At 42.3% G+C, this 25,791-nt stretch overlaps 1 protein-coding gene across 1 annotated transcript in view; it reads left to right on the forward strand.

Moving 5' to 3' along the window:
- Nucleotides 1-2,873: 2,873 nt before the first annotated feature.
- Nucleotides 2,874-25,791, forward strand: part of FAM124A (family with sequence similarity 124 member A) — a gene marked incomplete at both ends in the record, with an annotated part of 91,215 nt that continues 68,297 nt past the window's right edge. Inside the window, 2 exons of the mRNA XM_084235145.1 lie at nt 2,874-2,938; nt 10,136-10,167. Coding sequence (XP_084091271.1) covers nt 2,874-2,938; nt 10,136-10,167 — 97 coding nt within the window. The remainder of the gene's footprint in view (nt 2,939-10,135; nt 10,168-25,791) is intronic.

A 25,791-nucleotide genomic window follows, 5' to 3' on the forward strand; every position in this document is an offset into this window, starting at 1 on the left:
GTTCCTTTTGCCATATGTGAGGATTTTCTGGAGTGGGAGGGGTCTCCCTTGAAGTACTGGTATCTTCTTTCTGCGAATGAGCACAAATGGAGTATAATTTCTGTTTTATGTGTAGAAATTTTATGCTCAGTAAGGGTGTAGGGTAAGGCAAAAAGTATCAGGCTTTTCCACCCTTCCGGTCCCAAATGCATGCCTGATGGTGGGCACCTGGAGTAGGGTGTGGGCACATGTGGATGGGATTCACCTGGGCTGAGACTGGGCTTTTAATAGTGGCATCACGGGGATGCCAGCAGAAGCCAAGAAGAGAAGAACAGATGCAGAGGAGAAAAAGCCAACTGAGAATGAAAAAGCTGGTACTGAGATTGAGAAGCTCTGAGCAGCTGTTAAACACTAAGGAAGCTAAAGAAGCCCTGTGAGTCTCTTAAAATCACCTGTGGGTGAGGCCCTGCTCATTGTTGAGTGAGGGTGAGGAGCTAAGGAACCTGTCCTTGGGGGACCGGTGGGGAACGTGGCTTGGGGTGGAGCCCACAGCCAAAGAGGGGACCCAAGGGAGTCCGCATGTGGAGCTTGTATCCATGGATCCCCGACCCATGTGCTTGTGCAGTGGGTTGGCCTGGGTGCAGGGGTCTGCGTGTCGCATTGGTGGCTATGAAAGCCAAGTGTTGGAGTGACCGCAGACAGAAACCCCGAGGGTTGGCGATTACCCCCAACAGAATAGAATCGCCAGTCCCAGACTGAGTGCATGCTGGGGGGGATGCGGTATGTGGCTTGTGGCCAAGACCACAGCAAGAGAAGGCCAGGAAGCCTGATGGCTCCTGGTGTGTTACAGCAGATGCCGTGAGTGGTTTCCCCCCTTGTATGAGCAGTGCCTTTGGCAGCAGAAGTGATGATCACCTGCTGGTGCCAATAATTGTCTTTTGCCACTAGGTTGGTGCCCTGCCTGGACTTACTTATGTTCTGTTGTGTTTTGTTATGTATTTCATTTGCTTTTGTGGGCCACGGCTGTAGTGTTCTATTGCCAAGAGAAACGTATATGACTTATACAGACTGTCTGGCAGAAAACCCTGAGGGGGTGGACTGTAGGGTAAGGTAAAAAGTATCAGGCTTTTCTGCCCTCCTGCCACTAGGCTAGAGGACGGAATCCTGTGGTCCGAATGCATGTCTGATGGCGGGCACCTGGAGTAGGGTGTGGGCATAGGTAGATGGGAGTCACCTGGGCTAAGACTTAGCTTTTAAGGGCGGCGTCACAGGGACACCAGCAGAAGCAGAGAAGAGAAGCAGAGAGAATGCCGGAGAGCCCAGAAAGAGTGAAGACTTGCTGGGGGCTGGGAGGCAGCCCCCTCAATCCCGGCCCCCCAGCACCCCTGCCAGCCGTGTGCCTGGTAAATCCCAATAAAAGCCTGAAAAGCCACGGTGGGCTCTAGGACTCTTACCTCCTTTACCTGGTCCGCTGGATCATAGAAAACCTGCTCAGTGGACTGTCCTGCCATTACAAAGGGCAATTGAAATAAGTCTTGGGGTTGGCATGCATGTTTACTTGTGCTTTCTCTTGCTGGTGAGATTGCATTTCTAGTCTTTCAGATTTCTCATTTGTGTTATTTAACTGAGTCAAAAATGGAGTGATATTTAGGTGGATAAGTAGAAAGGAAGAACAGAAGGAAAGAGAGGAAAGAAAATACATTCCTTCACAGTATTGCAAGTATCACTGAGTAATGCCCCTTTGCAAGGTGAGACTGGGAACGTAGCAAGCGCATGCTTTAAGTGTAATGATAGCTCCTGGTGAGGTCTGCTGGGCATGTATCAGGACCAGTGCCAAGTATTTTACACACAGGATCTCATTTAATTTGTGACAGTGCTATAGAGTAGCTATCAGTAGTTCCACGTTACAGATGAGTACATTAACGCTCACAGACAGTAAATTTTCTGCTAGAAAGAGAAGTAGAAATGAGTGCCTTCCAACATCTTGGGCAGACCTGTCACAATTAAATCCAGACTGTTGTGATTCTGCCTCATTAGCTCACCCTGAGGTGCCAAGAGGGGTACTTTATAAATATCCATCATACCTTTACAGCAACAACGAAGGTTCATCCAATTTTCTTTATTTTTAAAGGACGTTTAAAAATAGCGAAGGAGTGCATGACACCCATTGTAAACTGGCAAGTTGGATCGTGGGAAGCCACTCAGACCTGGGCTGAGAAAGGTGACAATAAATTCGGTGTTGGCACTTCTGAGAAACTATAAGAAAAAACCTAGGTGTTCCAACTGGTCCCGCAAGTGAAACAAATCCCTCCTTGTTTTCACGGTGGCTTTGGGTATTCTCATGCCTGACTCAGAAACTGGGGCAACCGGGGGACCCCGAGTTCAGGGGCCGCAGTCCCAGGGCCTGCGGGGAGTCCATGCACGCAGATTCGCGCGCGCACGGACACACACCCCCGACGCCATCACAAAGCACAGCCCGGCACACTCTCGCACAGACATAGAGGGGCGCACCTGCACACACACACCCCGCCCACCGTCCACCTCACTCCTCAGACAGGTGCACGCGACCTCACACACCTCGCGGGCACGCACACCGCACACAGGCGCGCAAGGCGCCCGCTCGCACATGCTCGCGCACAGGTGCACACCGCGCGCGCGCCACACCCCGGGCACGCGCACACGCGCACACGCGCCCCCGGCGGGGCGGCCGGGGCGGGGCGCGGCGGTGCGGGATTGGGCCCCGGGTGCCCGGCCGCGCGCCGCCAGGAGAGGGCGCGGCGCTCATCTGCCCGCGGGAGGAGTTTGCCGGAGCCCGGGCCGCGAGACGCGCGGCGGAGCCGGCTCGGGTTGGACGGGGCTGGGCGGCCCGGAGGGAGCGCCGCGGGGAGAGCGCCATGGATCCCAAGGGCGGCGGCGGCGACGAGGATGACTGCGTGGACTCGGGCGCCGAGACCGGCGGGTGAGCGGAGACGGCGGGGCTGTTGGCGGGGGAGCGCTCCGAGTTGGCCGCGGCTCCCCTCGGCCTGGGACCTTTCGGGACCCCGGGGCTGAGCGTCAGCCTCAGCCGCGGGATGGCACCGCGCGGGCTCTCGCTCCCGCCCGGCGCCCTCGGGAAGCCGGAGGGGGCCGTGGCGGGCCCACTCTCTCTAGGGCCGGCCCTGAAGGCAGAGCCGCCTGGACCCTCGCTGCTCCCTGCAGGGCGGGCCCACCCTGGGGAGGGGGATGAAAGTGGAAGATCTCCGGGGTTCAGTGTAACCGCTCCCCTCCCTGCACCCCTGCACCCACACACACCCACCCCACCCCTCTTGCTCTCCGTTATTGCCGAGCTGATGTGGAGTGCCAGGCAAATGCGTGCCCCCCGTTATCATGATTGCAGAAGAGAGGTGCTCTTGCGCTTCTTTAGACCTTTGCCCGGTCTTCAGTCCAGTACCTGGAGCCCTCTCGACCCCACGATGGGGGTTTGGGTATAAGGAGAGGGAAAAGGAGGAGGGCATCTGGCGCCTTCATGTCTTTCGGAAGACTTAGATGTAAGAGAATGGCATTTTTCATTTTGTACCAATAGCTTGACTGTGCCTGAGACAAACTCTCCACCACCTTCCCGCACCCCGTGCACCTGTCCCAGCTGCACCCACTTGCCTTGAGCACAGGTGGAATGAAGACGGTGCTTCTTTAAAATCTCTTCGCTTCAACGGATCCAAACAATTAGCAAAATCCTTTGGAGACTAATTAGCCTTCTCTCAACAGCACCGTTTTTCCTGAGTGGGGAAAAAAAGACCTAAAGTCTTTAAAGAGATGAATAGTGTTCTAAAGGTTTCCACCCAGCCCCTATCTTTAGAGGATTTCCCTGTGCAGAGTCAGCGCCACATCCAGGATGCCTTAACGACCCAGAAGGAAAGGGTGTCTTTTCCTATCTAAAGTAACCCTGGGGAGTGATGGAGCTACTGGCTGACCAAGCTTGCAGAAAGCCATCCATCCTGGAAGGTTGGGGAGATTTAGACTAATCTCAGGGTTTGGCAACTCTGTGAGGGCAGGAAGAGAGCCCAGGCCCAGAATGGACCCAGGGGTCTAACATGACCCCAAAAAGGAAGCCCTTCCTGCCTAGCTCCACCCTTCCTTCCCCTCCCTCCACCCCATATTCCTGGCCCAAATTTTTATACCCTAAAGCATTTACAGTGCAATGGGCTTTCCCTATGACCCAAACTTGTGATCATTTAGGGTTCACTAGAGAACCCAATTACTTTCTGGTGGAGTAACCTGATTCAAAATGCTGAACTCCTTTGCTTTCCCCCACGCTTTGTGTTTGTAGCATTTAGCAACTTTAATTGAAGATCCTTGGCATTTTTTTTGTCCTGTCTCTAGTTGTACCATGAATAGAAGAAACAAAACAAAATTGACCAACTTATTTTCAGCTGGGTTAAATAAATCACCACTAGTGCCTTTGTTTTCGATTTGCCAAGCTCACCTAAGACAGTACTTTCCCAAGGACTTGCTCTTGAAGTGGAGTAGCTCTTACCCAGGGGGTCACATCCTCCCAAGAGCCCACACAAACACAGAACAGCCGCAAGGGCTCTTGGGAGGGGTTTACTGAAAACACTGACCCCAGAGCTTCTGTTCTCTGCCTGTCACTAAAATGTGTAGTTGTAACAGGACAGAATTGTTTAAATCTTATTGTCTCAGTAGCATCCTTTAGCGAAAGATAAAGGTAAAAAAGCATGCATTTAAAAAAGCATGCATTTACAGTGGTTTGAGCGTATGCTTATGAACCTTGGATTTGCCATATAGTCATATGTCCTTTGAAATATAGTATAGTTATCCAAAGTGCTAGTCATAGTTTTCCTACTTTTCCAAAGCTGCACCTCTTACCCCATCCTGCTGTCGTATAGCTACCAGACAAGGTTGGGTAGAAAGTACTCAATAAATATTTGCTCTCATTTTTAAGACACAAATCATACTGTTTCTCCCTTCCAAACTTTTAGTGGCGCTGTCATCTAAAAAGTGCAAAACGCTTAATGCGGCTTAGAAGCCCCAGTGTCATGGGGTCCCTCTCTCTCTGGCCTTGCTTCCTAGCTGGTCCATCTTTGCCCCCTGCATTCAGCCACATTGCCAGGGTTGTTCTGATTCCTTGCCTTTGTCGAGGCAAACTACCCTCTTTGCCAGCTATAATCTTCTCCACCTGGCATGTCCACAGGTGAAACTCTATTCTTCTTCTAAGACGCAGCTCAAGTGACACATCTGCTAAAGCAGGAATCATTAATTTGGGGTCCACAAAGTGCTGCAAATTGTATACAAAATGATGGCTTTGTAAATTTTTATGAAAAGAGACTTTTTCATCATGTTCTCAAATCAGCTTTTGATCCCCTCCAAAGGGAAAGATGGGTTTCCATTTGATGTAAATACAGCCCCCCTCTTCCAAGAGATCGTGATTTGAAATGGTTTTGGGGGCAACACTGAGTGAGAACCCAGTTGAGATCAGTGAATGTAACTTCATGGGAATACCAGTCTGCCTGGCTATTTTTTTTTTTTTTTTCCTGCAGCAGTACTCAACTTCCTGGCAGAGAGAGTTCATGGGGAGTAGGGATCATCAGAGTTTTTGGGAGAGGGATTATTGCTAGGCTGGTGTGAACAAAACATAGGAGCAGGGGATTTGGTTGAGCTGACTAATGATTCCTTTAGTAACATAATCAGAGACAGTTCCAAGAACTTTTGTGGGCCCTGCTGCCAGTGGGCAAACTGTGCCAATCACTTTGAAAGTTGCAGTCAAAAGAGCCAGTCTGCCGGGGTTCAGATTCTGACTTTTCTACTCAGGAATTGGGGAAGCTTGAGCTAATCACTTGCCCCGTCTCTGTCCTCCATTTTCTTTTGTGTAAAATAAGGATGATGATATTAGTACCCACTTCGTGGGTGGATTGTGTGTTTATCTAAAATTCCTAGAATAGTGCCTGATATAGAAAATCCTTAATTTCTCATTCTATTAATAATATGGAAAACACTTGAAGTGATAAACTTAGTTTAGTGATAAACCTGGTATATAAAAATATATACTTTCAGGCAAACTCAATAACACATGTGCTTTATACTCACAGTGGATGTGCTGATTCTTTTAAATGATGTAAGCAATATTATCACCACTCAGAACATCTGAGAAAGTATATGACATGCCTCAGTATAATTATTACAATTTTATAGATAAACATTTGCAGGAAACAGGTTCGGACCATTCATGGTTAGTGGCCAACATTGAAGCCTGGTCCTCCAGCACAGTTCCCACTTAGTGAAGCTGCCTCTTAATAAGCCATCTGATCTGTACTTGTTTTCTGCTGATTTTTTGCTCGAAATGCTACCGTTGCTGTCTAATTCACCTAGTACTGGCTAAGACTAAAAGCAAACTGGTATTCTTTTGTAGCAATTGATGTCATTTTGGAACTCCCATTTTCCAAATCCACTTGAAATCAAGGCTTGTGTTTCTGTGTGCTTTTTGTTAGGGAAAAATCGCAAATCAGCTACTGAAGGTGACAAACTATCCTAAGAAACAGGATCCCTTAATAGAGAGACAGTGTTGTTGTCATCCAAGATAAAAGACATAGAATGAGTAGAACAAATGTTTTGTAATGGCTCTTTCATTAGCGGTATCTCGAGATTTGGCCTTTAGGTCACTCTTTTGACCATGCTTGATGGATTATTTTCAGTCAAAAGACTTCTGCTTCCATGTAAGCTGTCACTGAGCTTCTGAAGACATAGGATCATAACATGCCCTTTATCTTTGGAAGCCTGCCAGCTGATATGTTGCTGTGATTTAAGAAAGTAACAATTCACTGGTCTAGGTGAAATAAATTTTAAATGGAACAGGTTTAAAAGACAAAAGGAGAAACCTTTCCTGGCAGACAAGCTGATCTATTAAGTACGCTATGCTCTTGTGCTCCAGGTGGAGCTAGTTAACTAAATTACCATGGCATCAATGCAATGGACTGAAAGTTAGCAGATGGCATCCACGATACATTCAGCTGATGCTTTACAGAAATGTCAAGATCAATTCTTAGGGCAAGATTTTCCTAGAAAAAAGAATTTAGGGGGGTATTGCTAATATATTTGTTTACATAAATTAGCAAGTAGGCTGTTAACAGTGGTAAGCTATCTCAGGTGTAGAACTTTATACATAATCCTTATCTGTATAATTGCAATTAAAATATAGCAGAGATCACATCTAACTTTCTGTTCATTATTGGCAAGTATTAAATAAATGAAACATTTGGAATTGTGCCTACTCTATGTGTCAGAATGTGAAAATATATAATCCTTGTAGTATTAGCTACATCATGTGTTCATAAATTTTAAATTCACAGATTCACCTTTCATGCTTCATTTTATGCAAAACCAGCAAAGTAAATTCTTAAGATGGGAGACCAATAAACAGGATTCCCAAGACAGGTACTCTACTGCTGTTCCCTCCTACCCTAAAAAAAAAAAAAAAAAATCTGGAGAACATACCCCATTAAAGAAGGATAGTATCTGGTTCTTTGAAATTGTTTGAATCTCTTTATGCACAAAATTATCTTAAGCTTTATAATTCACTGACAATATTTCCAGTAAATAATCTTTTTAGTGGTTTGGAAAGCTATAAAAATGTTCATACCTTGATTTAGTCCCTATTTCCTCTCAAGATAACTTTTCCAAGGAAAAGAAAGTGAATCTAAAGTTGTATTTTTAATTATGTCATCATCCTGTGCTTTGTAAAAGTGAACCATCAGGAACAATCATTGGGGAAATGGTTGAATAAATGATCAGTAAATCACTTTAAAATTATAATTACGGGAACTATGTAGCAGCCTATAATGATGATGGAAGTGAAAAGAGCAGTTTAAAGTTCTATCTTCATTATTATGGCAACTGTGTACAAATTACATAAACAAGATCAGAGGCTGGAGAGCAATGTGAGATTTTAGGGGATTTTTCTTTCTACTTGATTTCTTCTTTGATGGTGAATGGGGATGGAAGTTGGGGGATGGTTGGGAGTGCAGAGCTGGGCCATCCATCCAGAAGACAGGGATATATAATGTAAACTAGTGAGCTTGAGCTTTATCCAGAGACTGACATGATCACATTTGTGCTTTGCAAAGATTGGCTGCTCTATGAGGAAGAAATGAGGTGGGGTGAGTCAGGAGACTGAGCAGGCGTCAGGTGTGACCTGGTCAGTGCCTTTAGTCACAAGAAATACAGAAGGATTCCTGGCAAGAAGTATTAGTTATACCAGAATCTTCCCTAAATTAATGCCATTATACTTTAAGACTCTTGAAATATGTTTCAAATGTAAATTTCATTCTATATACATATCCATCTGTATGTAGAGCTTTAAAATATATGCTGTGTGAATCCCATCTGCTGCAGGAATATTTGGAAAATCCTAGCTGACAAATACAAATTTTTCATTATAAAATAATTACTAGTATCTCATATTTTTATTGAACATTTTGTGTGAATTGTCATGAAGTTTCTTTAAAGTTTGGTCATCTGAACATGATCATATTGTAATGGAATGGTTTCTCCATTGCTTCTACCACAGTGAATATTTGTTGAGCATTCATTGTGTTGATATATAGTTAAAATTTTCAGTATTGTCCTAAAGTTTATTAATGTCCTGCCAGATTCCAGAAAGAATTTAATGCACTAAAGCTGATATTACAAACCCTAGGTTCTGAAATGTTACTGATCCTTGACTCTCCTCTCTCATCTTCCCTCAGCCAGCATGTCATCATGCCTTAGCCAGTCCCTTCCAGCTTCTGACTCCTTCCTTGCTACTGCCCTGCACACCTAGTTCAAGCGCTTATCATTTACCTGCTGCATCCTTACCAGCAACAACTTTAATTTCCTAATTAATAATATAAAAATTTGATTAGATCTATGGAGAGGCACTTGGTAATAAAGAAATAAGCAAATGTTAGTGTTGTTATTCTTTCCACTTTTAAAAATTCAGTGATTCTGTGATTACTAAGTGTTTCATTTGAAAAGAGAAAACCATATGTTGTTTTTCTTCTATTTTGTCCCTCTACTAGTAAATCAGTGCATCATTTTGTGTCAGAGATAATGGTTATTTTAACTAGTAAGAGACATGCTTATCATATTTTTTAAAATTTTGTATGTGGCTTTTTAATTTTAAAAAAATTGAGTAAAATTTGGGTGATTCAGGAAAAGCAGCAAGAGGCTAAATAAATAAAAGGAATGTGTAGCTATACAATTAAACATAATTCAGCACTCTATTTCCCTATCTGTTTCCTAATCCTAACTACCACCTTGGCAGAATAAATCCCTATATGCCTAAAAGATTAATTTCCTATTGAGAATAACTTTGGGCCACTGGAGGGAGAAAACCAAGATCTCCTATAGCAACACAGTGCCAGAGAGGGAAGGCTTATGGCCACACAGTAGGGCAGAAACTCAGTGGAGATTAAGCAGGCAGGACCTTGGCAGGATTCCCATTCTCACAGAACTGGAGCCAGCAGCAACTCTTCAGTATAGAGACTGAGGGGTCATTTTTCCCAAGCCCTCACCCTACTTTTCTCTGTCTCCATCACGGCCCACATCCTGAGACTCTTAATGTCCAGCAGCCTACTTCTCAGATAGAACTGAACTCAGTCAGTCTTTATGCCTCTGTGTTTCCTGATGGTCAGCGGACCATAAATATGGAGACTTGACAGCCAGAGTTCCCTCCTCCTGTCACCAGGCCCTCCAGACCTCTGCACAGTGCCCATGGTGTGGTGCTAACACTGGAAGGGTGCTCACTTTCAGGGGTTTGACCTTGGGAAGTCAGGAACTCCTCTGAGAGCCTGTTGAAAATGTTGAGCTTCTCACAAAAAGAGACTGCCATTTCAAAATTTGCCAGTACATTTAGGTGGTTTTCTGGTTGTATTTGATCTCCCATCTGTGAGATTCACTGAGCTTATATGAAGGATCCCAGATTTCTAAAGTGCCTTTAAAATTTTGCTCTCAAATTGAACCATAACTTTATGCAAAATAATACTCAGCCACTACAGTTTTTAATTTAGTGGTATTTCTTTACGAGTTATGTGCTACTAACCACTGACTAAAATTTTAGCTTGCATAAGTCATTTGGATAAAGAAAAATAAAATCTAATCCCACTAATACTAAGGTTTTGTGTTTCAGGTCTGACTACAGCCACATGTCCTCTACCAGCAGTAAGTACCATTTAAAAATCTTTCAGTATTGTCTGAACAGCCCCCCTCAGGGTCATTCCCATCACAGACATAGGTGGAGAAGGCCATCTACATAACACATGCTTTAATAGTAAATAAGAATCACTGGAGGTATCCTTGACAAGAACGTGACAATAGGGCCTCCCGGGTGGGTGGCGCAGTGGTTGAGCGCTGGGCTGCAAAGCTGTCCGTAGCCTCTGCAGCGCCTGTTTAATCCCCGCCCCCCCCCCCCCCCCCCCGCGAGGGTCCCACATGGCGTGGCAGACCTCTCCTGCCACGCCCCCTGCTCCCTTCAGTGGTGTGTTTCATCAGTCTTCCTGTTCTGTTCCTGACTCTGGTGAATTCTCTCACCCTCCCGTGCTTCTGACTGTACCCAGTGCTTATATAAATAAATAAATCTTTTAAAAAAAAAGAATGTGAGAATATGTCCTAACTCTGTTAGAAGTAGAGGCTTTTCCTATAGAATTTGGACGTTCATTTCAGAACTAGATATACCATTACTTTCACAGTGAGAATACAGCCTGCAGGAACTAGTCCAGGTTTCATTAGCACAGATGCCTCTAGAAACACTTTCACTGAAGAATCTCAGTTTCATTCAGCAAACATTCTTCAAGTACCCCTTTGCCTGCAGCCTAACAGCTTCAGCTTATTGTCGGCTCCATGGGGTTGCACATTTTCTCCCTTGTGTTTCTGTATCTGCAGGTAGTAATCATAGATGATTCTTATAGATAGTAAAAGAAAAGGGTAATATATTTATAAAATGTTTATAAAGATACTGAGTATTTAAAAGGTACTTACCTTAAATATTAAATTACAACTAAATCTATTAATGGTCTCATATGGAGGAACCATTTATAATGATCAAACCATGTATAAGATCAAAGCCATTCAGATTGATTGAACATTTTTAAATAACAAAAAAAAGTCTTACAAAGAAGCCCTGATTTTTTTTTTCTTTTTGAATAAGTAAATACTGAATTGCTTTTTCCTATCTCATCATCCTGTTCTGCTCTCAATTCTAAATAGTCCCCAAATGGAAAGACACTTAATTGGATTATTCTCTTTATTGATGTTCTGGCTTAGTTTTCTTTGCAATGGGAGACTGTGCAGAAAGCTGTAGATCTGGAATTGTAATTTAGTGTCAAATTATATTTAGTTATTAGTATAAATGCAACAAGCACTTTATGATCATTTCAGCCAACTGGAGGCTCAACTTTGCCCCTTAGTTATTAAGAACCATTAGAAATAATGAGAATAATGCTACAATGATTTGCATTCACTCCCTGAAGCTTTGCATTTCTAAAATCAGCAAACACTCTCTTGAACTCTCTCTCTATGCTACCATTTTCATTCCACTCAGTTTTGCCCAGAGGCTACATTTCTTTAAGAATAATTTTTATAAAATACTTGCCTGAAGCCTTTGCTCAATTTATAGCTTACAAATCAGTCCTCTGGGTCACAACAAAGCACCTCTCTTGTCAGCAAAACCGGTAATTTGGTTTGGGATGTTTTCCTTTCCATTATTTTAATTGCGATCTGTTGAGTTGGAATTTCTCTTAGTGCAATTGGGATCAATACCCTTTCATTGCTTTATTTTCTCTTTGAATCTGTGTGATTCTCAGGGATAAGGCCTGTTGGTGAGTGAGGATGCACATATATTTCATATATAAGTTAGGAAATGTATTTCACTATAGGAATATATGAAAATAATTGTTCAAACAAGTAGGGTCACTCCCAACAGTATTTAAAAAATTAAGCACCAAAAAAAACCAAAAAAAATTAAGCACCAAAGGGCCAGTTCGGATTTGGTTTGGAAACTTCTTTGGTTGTCTGCTATATCACCCTCAGCTTTTGGTTTCTATCATCAGCATTGCCTCAGAGTTACAAGACAGCTGCCTTCACCACAGCCATCACATCCTCATTCTAGGCAGGAGGATGGGATGGGTAGATACTGTGGGACCCTTGGCTATCTTCGCCTAGTTTGTTCCCCAGCCTGCCTTTGTGCCTGGGCAACAAGCCTTAATTCTGGCCACACTAGAATTAATGGCTCTTAAGCAGTGAAAGGTAAAGAGAATCCTTCCTGGGAAAAGAAAAAATAAAGAGTCCTAAAATTATCATTTAAAACAAAGGTTCTTTTTTTTTTTAATATTAAATTTTATTTTTATATTCCCCCATACAATTGCAAATGCCCCATTCTGACCCCAATCCTTCCCCTCCCACCCCCCACCCCCCAAAAAGTGTCTCTGGTTCATAGTTTTTTGTTGATTTTGATTTTCACTTTCTTATATTCATTTTCCTGGTCCCTTATTTAAGTTTTCTAGATTCCTGCTATGAGTGAGACCATCCGGTATTTTTCTTTTTCTTTTTGGCTTATTTCGCTGAGCATGATCCCTTCCAGCGCCATCCATGTTGCTGCAAATTGCATGTGTTTATCTTTTTTGAATGCTGAGTAATATTCCATGGTGTGTATGTACCACATCTTCTTGATCCAGTCATCTATTTTTGGGCATTTGGGTTGTTTCCAAAGCTTAGCTATTGTAAACAGTGCTGCTATAAACATAGGGGTGCAGGTGCTCTTTGGAATTGATGTTTCTGTGTCCTTTGGGTAAATACCTAGGAGTGGAATTGCTGGATCATATGGAAGCTCTATGTTTAGTAGGTCCAGAAATCTCCACACAGCTCTCCATAGTGGTTGGACCAGTTTGCACTCCCACCAACAGTGCAGAAGAGTTCCTTTTTCTCCACACCCTCGCCAACATTTGTTGTTGCTAGTTTTTTTAATATGTGCCATTCTCACTGGTGTGAGATGGTATCTCATGGTAGTTTTGATTTGCATTTCCCTACTGCAGTAATAAAAACTGTTTTCCAAGTATATTTTAAACATCTTGTTTCCCTGCAAACTAATCACACTCAGGGCATTTAAGTAGAGAAGTTGTTAATTTACCATCCTGAGTGATTTAGGATTTCTAGGGCACTCTCCCTGTCAAAGCCGCTAGGTCTCTGTGCCTTCCGGTGGCCAGCAGGACCCAGAGGGCTACACTGTCACTGACCCATCCCAGGCCCCACTGGTCAGCTCCAGCCTCTCACTGTCATTCGGCTGCCATTGGTCAGCCTCTCTCCGCTATTGGCTTATTTCTGACTGATTCCTGATTAGAATTTGACAGTCTCCCCACTCACTCTTAGAAAATGGATTTTTCTGTCTAAGAGTGGTTCTTACTCAGCATTCACTTTATGCTCCTTTACTCATTCCTGAGTTCACAGGGGTGTGAATGCCTCCTTGGAGTGAGCTCAGGCTAGGGTGTCTGCTTGTCCACAGCTGTTCTTCTACGTTATTAGAATTATTAGGAGAGCTTCCTCTATTCACTCTACTTAGTTGTCTTTTCCCTCAGAACGCAGAAGCTGCTTCTTGTACTGTTTGCCCCATGGGCGAAGGAAGGTCATTACTGAGAGAAAGTACAAGGGCAGTGGTGTGCGACTCAGGTGTCCTGGGTTCTAGTCCTGGTTCAGCTGTGAATTAGCTGTGTGCACTCCAGCAAGTAGTTTACCCTCTCTGGGCCTCAGTTTCCTCCTCTGTAGAATGAGGTGATAGGACTGGATACCCCAAAGGACCATTACAGAAACTCTGGGTGGCTAATGTATCTTAGAAACTTCTCTGAAAAGAGAGAAGAAACGAGAGAAGAGAGGAAAGAAAGAAGGATCAGGGAATCTACTTTTTCTCTGCTTTCTCTGATCCAGCATAATAGTCTGGAGGAGACATCCTCTCTGGTGGCCTGTGTGTTAATCACAGGGTGAGGCAACTCAGAATCAGTCTGAGCTTCTGTGCTGTGAGCTGCCTACAAGTCAGTGTTGGTTGAGACTTTGTGGTGAGGGGTGCCCACTGCTTTTTAGCCCTCCTCTTCAAAGAAACGAGCAAGGTCTGGGGTGCATAGGGCATGTGGATTGTTGGGCACCCTGTTTTTCCTGTTTCATGTCACCAAATCACATTTCCACTGACTACATCCTCTGTCACTTCCAGCACTGGATGCAGTGGCTGATGGGCCGAGGGATCTTTTTTAATGAATGGTTTAGTTTTGTGTGGTTAGTTTTTTTTTTTTTGGTCGCAACGAGTCCATTTGAGTTGTTTGGACTGACAGAACAAACAGACTTTTTGTTTTCTGAAAAGCTAAACACAGCACGCATGAGATCTTAATAAATCATGCTTTCTAATGAAGATGACTTTATGCTCAGAATTTTAGATTGTTTTTCCAGAAATCTGGCTAGAAGATCATCAAACCACTATGTACCATTTGCATTCTTAAGTGATTTAAATAAAGAGGGGAAATTTTCTAAACAGGATAAGAAAAACAATAATTATGCCAAGGGGAAAAATCAACTGTGCCATGCAATGCTAATGAAGTTCCCATCACATATGATTGAATATTTCTGTTCAAGTAAACATGATGATCAGACTTACAGAATTACTCTTGGAAGATGACAGAAGCTTAAAAATGATACTTTTATCACACTTTTGCATTTCTTAAGGATCTCTGGCTCCGGGTTAATGCTAGTAAGAGCTGGTCAAGGAATTAACTAGTTCTCTTTGTTTAAGACAAAGGGCCTTCTCTATAGACCCTCCTAATGTCTGCCCTAAAACTGCTTCTTTTCATGACTCTCAAGTATCAGCAACTCTTTACCTGGCCCTTGCACTTTCAGAGTCAGCGTAGATGCCTTGTGGTTTTGTGTCCCTGCATACTTTTCAAAGCATCCATAGCAAAGGTAATTGATGTGGACACAGAGGGGCCTGAGTGATGCCCTAAGGGTTTCTCTGTATCTGTGGAAATTAGGGAAAAATGGCCATGAGTGGTGCGTTCTGCTGCTTTGAACCCAGAAGCACATACCAGGCTGTGCAAAAAAGCACGTGTGATGGTCAGGTGGGAGTCATGGAATCCATTCCTCATTCCACCCAGACCTCAGTATCACGCCACCCTGACTTTTCCCTCACTTTTCCTAGCTTCCTGCTCTGTCCTTCCAGTGGCTCAGGTAACTTCCCCATTTCCTGCACGCCTCCCCTCTTGCCTGTCCGAGCTTCCATGGGCTGCATGGAATTGTAGCTTCTTGGCTACACATCTGTAATCTGGCCAGCTAGGCTGCCACATCTGTAATCTGGCCATCTAGGCCCAGCTGGTGCCACTGACCCTTAGACATACTCACCTTGAGAAAGAAGGGCCAGGTTTTTTTTTTTTTTTTTTCAATAGGAAAGTCAAGATATCTTGGTTAACTGCAAAGCTGGCCTAGACCCAGCATAGGGGCTCATGAATTCTGCCTACTGCTCTGTCTGGAGGGACGTCTCTTTCTTCCAAGGCTGCCTTTTTTTACTCTCAGGATCATCCTGCCATATAAATGCTGTCTTCTCTCTTGTCATTTCCCAACAGTTTCATGATTGCATTGTAGTTTTGGGATCTGAAACATATTTTTATTTTATCTTTGACCACATCTGCACATTCCCTCAGCTTGGGGGGAAAGATAAGCTCATTATAATTTAATAAGCAAATGTTAGGAGCTTTAAAAGCAACATATTGAAAAGATATGTTTGCTTACTGTAAAATTCATCACTAATGGGGACTATTTGAACATATATGACTTGTGTCTCCATCTTTAAGAGCTAATTGTCTTGTGATAACAAAATATTTTCTTCCTCTTGATATTAGGGGAGAGGATTAACTTGTGCGCAGATTTTGTCACTTCAGAGCCAGTTTTTACCATATCTCCAAAAAAAGATGGATGAATATTGAAAGGTGGTTGTAGCCAACGTCGATCAATCTATAAATTTCACAGTTTTTGTTCTGTATAATACTTTATTGATTATGATTTTCAGAGTAAATAATCCTTAAGAATCTTATATTCTGTAAGATCTAACAGGACTCAATCTATTCATTAATCCTTATGAAGAACAATTTTAGCCACTGAACTTGTTCACTTTTGTGATCAGCATAGAGCTGGCAACATATACAAGTTCACAAAAAGACTAAAAGATCCACCTACCCACTCCCCAGCTTCACACTCATACTGCAGTAAAAGCATCAAAAGAAAAATCACTGATTTTCTCTAAATTAGAATACAGCCTTTCAGAGTTAATTATTGATGATAATGTAGTCTTTGGGAATCAACCTGACAAGTATCTTAAGCATCTCAATTTATGTTCATTGTTACTTTCATTCATTTTCTATTTCCTTAGTTTCCAAAGGGTTTATTAGTAACACTAATGCTGTTGTTTGATATGCCACTGTAAACCCAACATTTGACATAAAACAAATCAAAGCTTCAGGGAAATGGTATACTTGTTTCCAAGTGGAGGAAAATGAAGGGTTTTGAATTTCTGCTCTACCACTCTACAGAACCAGGAGCACTTGAGCGTGCAAGTTCCAGCAAATAAACCCCAAATAAGAATGATTTCCAGGGCCTTGCTGGTGGCGCAAGGGGTTAAGCACGCACTCTGGGGCAATCCACAGCCTCTGCAGCACGAGTTCAATTCCAGGCCAGCCAGGGACAAACCCACATGGCGAGGCAGACCTCTCCTGTCTCACCTGCTGCTCCCCTCAGCAGCATGTTTCAGTCAATCTGCCTAGTCTGTTCCCCACTCTGTCTCTGGTGGATCCTCGCATCCCCTGCATCTCTGGCCTGTACCCCAGCTCTTGAATGCATAGATAGATGGATCTTTAAAAAAAAAAAAATGCTTTCCATTTTTACCATACTGGCACCGTGATCATGTTCCTGTGCATATGTGTTCTCAAAGGGGTGTTGGGGTGAGCTGCTGCACAGCTAGAATGGCTCACAACCCAGCCGGGCTCTCTGTGGCCTTGGGTTGGTTGACAGTGTCACTGATAACACGATCCATCTTAATGTGTGACCATGGCTGCAGAGACCAGTCAGAAACCACTAAGATGTTGTGCCTTCGGACTGACTAATCTGATTTCCTTTTCCATTCTGTCCTCCTTTGCTGCTCTGCCTTCCAAAATGATTGGAGAACCAAAACTCTTTACTCAGAAGGACTTCTCACCTTCTCTGGCATGGGACCCCAGTGTACCTGTAGCTACTGCGCTGGTAGCTGTGTGGAAAGAACACTTCAGGCTTCCTCCCTCCTCCTCACTGGCATGCACATGCCTCACTCCAACTTGTCCTAACTCTTGACGCAAGGTCCTGCTGCTGGTGGCTTTTCCTAGACCCCCAAATCTTGGAGCTTTCTGTAGCAAATATGTCAGGTTTGAGACACTCATTATGTTCCTGGACCTTGTTCTTAGGACTGGAGCCAGTGAGCATGTAGCTTCTAGGTAATACTAATAAAAAAGCCACAGTCCCATGTGTGTCATTTTTGGCAGATCTGGGTCTTGCAGCCACTTAGTCATGGCCTGAGGACCACGGAACACCAGCTGGTGAAGGTAGGGGTCCATGCACTCCACATTTTGTCAACTGCCCAGAGAAGAAATTCTTGGCCTGGCAGGTGATATAAAATCACCAAACTGGAAAAGTTGCTACTCAGAGAATGGTCCAGGGGCCACTGCATTAGCATCACTCTGGAACTTGGTAGAAATGCAGAATCCTAGGCCCAACCCCAGACCATCTAAAGTCAGGTGAATTGTTTTGTACTGAAATGTTGCGGAGCACTGACCTAGCCCACGGTGAGCAAGTTCTCTTCCATCTTCCCCGATTGATGTGCCTTACCCAAATTTCTTTCTTTTAGATTCTAATTTTTAATATAATCTGAAGGCTCTAAGATTTGCATAATACCTAGATGAGAAAAATTTCTACTTGATAAATCTTAAATTATTGGTAATTTAAAAGAAAAAAATTGTCTTCTTCCACCAAGAGTGGTTTACTTTAAGACAGGATTTTTACTTTATCAGTCCCACTAGCAGTTTTGGGGAGGGGCTGTCTTGAAAGCAAGTGGCAGCTTTATTTTTAGGATCATGGAGGTAGAGGATGAAGCCCAAGTGAATGACACTACTGAAAATGAAGGTGTGAGGGCATTTACACTGCTATTTTATGCCCTGGGGGTCATATGTTCATAATCCTCTGAAAGGGAACTTGGAAAGCTAAACATTGTTACTGTTCCACAGTTGATAAGAAAAATGCAATAACCAAAGATACACATCAGGAAGTCAAGGGGGAGAACAATATATCACACAGACAACTCCTTTGCTACACTGATATCCTCTTCCAAATAAAAAAAATATGGTTATGGCCTTATGGCTCCAAAGATAAGTTTTAACTGTGTAACTTCAACTACATAGAGGGTGTTGATTTCTACCCAGGGTTTGGAAGAAAAATAGAGGCACTCTTGACATAACCACAATTTCCCTGTGAAGTAACACACAGGAGCTCTGGTCTACTATACAGTCAGATTCCCTTCCAAGAGAGGAGACAGAAGTGAATAGCTTCCATGTACATTCCCCTGATGTACCTAGTCCTTTCCTTAATTTTAAAATAAATTTACTGTTATTGGGCCTTGCCTGGTGGCGCAGTGGTTGAGCGCTGGGCTGCAAAGCTGCCTGCAGCCTCTGCAGCGCCGGTTCGATCCCCAGCCGCTGGCGAAGGTCCCACAGGGCACGACAGACCTCTCCTGCCATGCCCGCTGCTCCCCTCAGCAGTGTACTTCGTCAGTCTGCCTGTTCTGTTACCTGCTCTGGCTCTGGTGAATTCTCTCACCCTCCCGCACTTCTGACTGTACCCAGTGCTTGTGTAAATAAATAAATAAATCTTTAAAAAAATAAATTTACTGTTATTCAAATAGTCATTGCATAAAAGTAACATTAGCCAAAAGAAGAAAAGTAGTCTGCCACCTAGAAATAACCAGTAGTAGTAGAATTTGGTGTCTGCCTTTATATTATAGGTCTTTTTCAGAGCATCTATATTCCTGCATATATACTATTATAAAAAAGAGTATTGTATAATTTGTCTAATTTTTTCAGTAAGTATATTGTGAACATTTTTGATAAGTAAACTTGCAGTTGGAATAGTTGTATCCTGTTTCATTGAATTTCTGCACCATGCTTTATTCACCAGTACCCTGTTGTCAATTATATAGGTTTATATTCACTTTTCACTCTTAAAATAGCATTTCCAGGAATATTTTTATACTAAGTGTGCATACCCTTCATTGCTTCCTTAGGGTAAATTCCTGCAAGTGGAATAGTTGAGCGAAAAAAGGTATTTACTTTTCAAAGCTTCAATTCCATATTGCTAGGTTATATTCCAAAGGTACCATTTCATTCTCCCTTTGGCATACATGGGAGGACTAGGGTCCCATAAAAATTGTGATTTTAGGAACAGAAAACAATATGGATGGATATATATGTGTGCACAAACTATAAAAACGGGCACAAACATTCTGAAGAGTAGACTATAAACAGAGAGACTCAGGTTTTAGAGATCTGCATGTTGAAGTATTCTGCTGTTTTTTTCCCCAACATCCAAAGTAGGGTTTTATTTTGTTTATTTATTTTTAACCGAGATAATACTGTGTCACCCCCCATCAGGTATTACCACCATAGTGCACTCACCTCCAACGCAACCATATTCCACCACCAATAGACCATTGTGCTTCCTTCCCTCTTTTTTTTACCCCTCTGCCACTCCCCTTTGGTTGTTCAATTCTGTAGCCAGTTATCAAAGGTTAGTTTTTAAGCTTGTCTTTATCTAATATAGTTTAGTTACTTTATTATTCCACATATTAGTGACACCATTCAGTATTTCTTTCTCAAATATTCCAGTTGGCATTATCCCTTCAAGCTCCATCTATATTGCTGCAAATGACATGACTTTATCTTTTCTGATCACTGAGTAATATTCCATTGTGTGTATCTATAACATCTTCCTGATCTACTCATCTGTTTTGGGGCACTTAAGTTGTTTCCATAATTTAGCTGTAGTAGATAGTGTTATAATAAAAACAGGAATGCAAGTGTCCTGTTAAATTCGTGTTTTTGAATTTTGGGGGTAGATGCCCAGGAGTGGAATTACTGGGTTGAATGGCAGATCCATTTTAATGTTTTGAGACACCTCCATAATGGCTTCCATAGGGACTGGACTAGTTGCATTCCCACCAGCACTGCAGGAGGGTTCCCTTTTCTCCATACTTGCACCAGCACTTGTTTCTGTTCTTTTTGATATGGCCCATTCTCACAGGTGTGAGATGGTATCTCATTGTGGTCTTGATTTGCATTTCTCTAATAATAAGTGATTGTTAGTGTTTTTTTCATGTGCCTGCTGGCCATTTGAATGACCTGTTTGGAGGTACGTGTATTTAGTTCTTGTGCCCACTTTTTTATTGGGTTATGTTTTTGTTTTTTCTTCTTTGTATACCTTTGATATCCATCCTTTGTCAGATGAATAGTATCCTTTTAGTTAGGGTTTCTTTTGATGTACAGAAGCTTTTAGTTTGATATAGTCTGATCTGTTTATGTTCTCTTTTGTTTTTCTTGCTGTTGGGGATGAAGCCCAAAAGGCATCACTGAATCTTTTATCATGAAATGTTTTGTTTTGTTTTTTAAAGATTTTATTTATACAAGAGCTGGGGTATGGGTCAGAGGCATGGAAGTGTGAGAGGATTCACCAGAGACAGAGCGGGAAGTATAACAGGCAGACAGACTGAAAGCACTGCTGAGGGGAGCAGCAGGTGAGACAGGAGAGGTCTGCCGTGCCATGTGGGTATCTCCCTGGCTGGCCAGGAAGCGAACCGATGCTGCAGAGGCTGTGAGACAGCTTCACAGCGCTGCGCTCAACCCACAAAATGTTTTGCCTATGTTTTCTTCTGTGTACTTTATGGTTTCAGGCTTTACAGCTAAGTTTTTTATCCATTTTGAGTTGACTATGGTGTATGGTGTGACATTGTGGTCTAGTTTCATTCTTTCGTGTGCAGCTATCCAGTTTTCCTGGCACCATTTATTGAAGAGGCTATCCTTGTTCCATTATATGTTTTTTTGCTCCTTTGTCATAGATTAACTGTCCATATATATGTGGGCTTCTGGGCTCTCATTCCTATTCCATTGGTCTTTGTTTTGGTTCCACTACCAAGCTGTTTTAAATATTATGGCTTTATAATATAACTTTGAAATCTGAAAGTGTGACACCTCCATTCTCTTTCTTGTCAAGATTGCTTCTGTTATTAAGGGTCTTTTGTGGTTCCATATAAATTTCAGTAGTATTTGCTCCACTTCTTTGAAAAACACCATTGATGTTTTTATTGGGATTGTGTTGAATCTGTATACTGCTTTGGGTAGGATGGCTGCTTTGACAATATTGATTCTTCCAGTCCATGAGCAGGGAATTTTTTTTTACCATTTCTTTGTGTCTTTTTTTATTTCTTTCAACAATATCTTATTGTTTTCCTTGTATAGATTTTTTTACTTGCTTTGTTAGGTTTACTCCAAAGTATATAATTTTGGGGGGTGTGATAGTAAATGGCATCACTTTATAATTTCTTCTTCTTCTATCTCATTGTTGGTATATAGGAAAGCAACTATGTGTGTTGATTTTATACCCATCCACTTTGCTAAACTTACTGTTTCAATTTGTTTTTCTGTGGACTTGTGAGGATTCTCTATGTTTATTATCATGTCATCTGCAAATAATGATAGATTTACTACTACTTTCCCAGTTTGGATTCCTTTATGTCTTTCTCATGTCTTATTGCTGTAGCTAGAACTTCCAATACTTTGTTGAATAGCAGTGGTGAGAGTGCACATCCTTGTCTTGAACCAGAGCTTAGCATAAGAGATTTCAGTTTTTCACCATTGAGAATGATATTTGCTATGGGTTTGTTGTAAATGGCTTTTATTATGTTAAGATATACTCCATTTGTTCCCAATTTTTTTGAGGGTGTTCATCATAAATCAATGTTGGGTCTTTCCAAATGCTTTCTCAGCATCTACTGATACAATCATGTGGTTTTTATCTTTCTTTTTGTTGATGTGATGAATTATGTTGATTGATTCAAATATTGAACCTCCTTGTTTTCCTGGTATGAATCCCATTTGCTCATGGTTTATGATACATTTAATACATTTAATGCATTGTTGGATTACTTTGCTAGGATTTTATTTAGGATTTTGCTTCTGTGTTCTTCAGGGAGATTGGTCTGTAATTTTCTTTTTTTTCTCTAGTGTTTGTTTGGTTTTGGTGTTAGAATAATGTTGACATCATCATGTCTTTGGCAGTAATACCTTCTTTTTTGATTCTTTGGCAGAGTTTGAGCAAAATGGGTATTAGTTCATTTTTGAAGGTTTGGAAGAATTCACTTGTAAAACCATTTGGTCGTTGATTCCTGCTTCCATTTCCTTGCTTGTGATTGGTTTGTTAAGATTTTCTATTTCTTCCCTATTTAGTCTCGGGTGATTGTATAATTCTATGAATTTGTCCATCTCTTCTAGGTTATCACATTTGTTCACATATAGACTCTAGTCTCTGATTGTCCTCTGAATTTCTGCAATACCTGTTGTGATTCCTCCTCTTTCATTTTTGATTCTATTTATTTGTGATTTCTCCCTTATTTTCTTGGTGAACCTTACTAGAGATTTCTCTGTTTCATTGTTTCAAAGAACCCACTTTGGGTTTCGTTGATCTTTTGGACTGTCTTTTAAATTTGTTTCATTTATTTCTGCTTTAATTTTTATTATTTCTCCTACTGGGTTTTGGATTTGTTTATTCTCATTTTTCTAATTCTTCAAGTTGAGAAAGACGGTATTTATTTTAGCCATTTCTTGTTTCTTGATGTGGGCATGTGTTGCTATAGCTTTCCCTCTTCACACTTCTTTTGCTGAGTTCCATAAAAATTTTTGAATGCTTGTGTGCTTGGTTTCATTTGTCTCAAGGTATTATTTAATTTCTTCTTTGATGTCCTCTTTAAATCAGTGGTCTTTCACTATTGTGGTTATCAGCCTCCATGTATTAAAAGATTTCCCTGCTTGGGGCCTCCCTGGTGGTGCTAGGGTTAAAGTCTCAACGCCACTGTGGCATAAATTCTATCCCTAGCCAGGGAGCTATGCCATATATGGCACAGCAGACATCTCCTGTTCGGCCCTCAGCAGTGTATTTCAGTTGAACTGCCTGTTCTGCTTCCCACTTTGCCTCTGGTGAATTCTCTCACACCCCACACATCTGGCCTACACCCCAGTTCTTGTATGCATAAATAAATAAAAATAAATATTTAAAAAAATATTTCCCTGCTTTCTTTTGAGAGTGGATTTCCAGTTTAATACCTATAAGGTTTGAGAAAATGCTGGATGTGAGTTCAGTCTTCATAAATTTATTGATATTTGTTTTGTGTCATAGAATATGGTCTATTCTGGAGAATGTCACCTGTGCACTTGAGGAAAATATATATTCTACTTTTGGAAGGGTACAGAGCCCTGTGTATGTCTATGAGGCTATTGTATCCCTGTATATTTTCTGTCTGGTTGATCATCCATTGTTAAGAGTGGGATGTTGGGGCCTCCCCGGTGGCGCAGCGGTTGAGCGTTGGGTTGCAAAGCTGCCCGCAGCCTCTGCAGCGCCGGTTCGATTCCCGGCTGCTCCCCGGCCACCGGAGGAGGGTCCCACATGGCGTGCAGACCTCTCCTGCCGCCCGCTGCTCCCCTCAGCAGTGTACTTCGGTCCTTCTGCCTGCTCTGCTCCCCGCTCTGGCTCTGGTGAATTCTCTCACCCTCCCGCGCTTCTGACTGTACCCAGTGCATGTATAAACAAAACAAACGAACAAACAAATAAATAAATAAAAAAACATGCCTCTATAAAAAAAAAAAGTTAAAAAAAAAAAAGTGGGATGTTGAAGTCTCCTACCACAAATGTTTTTTTCGCCAACGTTTGTTTGCAGAGTGATAGTAGTTGCCTAATGTATTTTGGTGCTCCTTCACTTGGTGCCTATACCATAATGAATGCTATGGCTTCTTGATGTATCATTCCCTTAATCATTATATAGTGTCCCACTCTGTCTCTTGTTACCTTTTTTAACTGGAAATCTATTTGGTTGATAGTGTGGTTGTCCCTACCTTTTTTAAAGTCCTATTGCTTAAAGGATTGCTTTCTAACCCTTTATTTTGAGCCTGTGATTGTCTTTGGAGTTTAGGTCTAGCTCCTATAAAAAGCAGAGGGTTGGATTCTTTTTCCTGATCCAAATAGATACTCTGTCTTTTGATTGGTGAGTTTAGTCCATTTACATTTAAGTGATTATTGATATGTGATAGTCCATTGCTCCCATTTTATCCTTAATATTTCCTTATTTAGTTCTTTGTGTATGTTCCTCTTTTTGATTTCAGTGTGTAAGTTCCTTTCAATATGTCTTGGAGGAGTGGTTTAGTGTTTGCAAACCCCGTGATCTTTTCTGTGTCTGAAAAGGCCTTTATTCCTCCCTCATATCTGAAGGAGACTCTTGCAGGATAGAGGATTCTTGGCTGGCAATTTTCCTTTTTAAGTTTTTGGAACACTCTACTCCATCTTCTCTTCACTTGTGTTTCTTCAGAGAAGTCTGATGTTAGCCAGATCGGGGAACCTATTATAGTTATCTGCTTCTTCCCCTTTGCCAGCTTCAATATTCTTTCTTTTTCCTGAACTCTGGAAATTTCACTTGGTATGTTTGTGTTGCTCTTGTTTTAGGTATGCCAGGGTTCTTTTAGCTTCCGGGGGTTGTACATTTATTCTCTTCTCTAGGTTCAGGAAGCTTTTCTCCATTATTCCTTTAAGTGCATTTTCTGTTCCTTTCTCTCTTCCCTCTTTGGTGTTCCTATTATTCTTGTGTTGCCTTTTCCCATGGAGTTGGGTTGTTCTCAGAGTGTTTGTTCATTTTTTTTTTTAATTTATTCATACAGGCACTGGGTACAGTCAGAAGTGCGGGAGGGTGAGAGAATTCACCAGAGCGGGTAACAGAACAGGCAGAAGGACCAAAGTGCATTGCTGAGGGGAGCAGCGGGCGGCAGGAGAGGTCTGCAAGCCATGTGGGACCCTCGCTGGAGGACAGGGATGGAACCGGCGCTGTAGAGGCTGTGGGCAGCTTCGCAGCCCAGCACTCAACAGCTGCGCCCCCAGGGGAGGCCCTCTTTCTTCATTTTTTAAATTTAGTTTCTCTCCTTACTTCTCCACCTGTACATTTGTATCTTTAATTACACGGGCTCATTGTTCCACTTTATTCTGCTTCCATGACTTATTCCTGAATTTTTTGTCTCCTGTATCTCTCTTTTGAAATCCTGAAATTTCATCTTTTATCTAATTTAGAGCTTCATTTTTGGTTTCCAGTTCCTTGATTTTACTTCTAAGGACATTCATTTGCTTTTCTGAGTTTTCTTTCTTCTCATTGCCATTCTCCACTCTATGTCTGATAGGAATAAACAAAAAAAGCTTCTGTGTCTATGCGCTGGGGTTCTGGAGATTTGTTCTCTCCCTGCTGTACTGCTCCCTTAGGGACTCATGTTGCTCTTTGTTGGGGTTTTTCCTTCCGCCTATAATTAGCTTTGGAACCCAGCTGCTCTTTGTGGGTTTTCCTCTAGGTGTGCCCCACCCCCAACTGGTCAGGGGTCTCACCTATCTGGGTGAGCAGATGGTGGGGTCTCATGGGAGGCCGTGTGGCCTCTGTTCACTCTGACT

The sequence above is a fragment of the Talpa europaea genome (assembly GCF_964194135.1).
Source record: "Talpa europaea genome assembly, chromosome: 6".
In the NCBI taxonomy this organism is placed as follows: domain Eukaryota; kingdom Metazoa; phylum Chordata; class Mammalia; order Eulipotyphla; family Talpidae; genus Talpa; species Talpa europaea.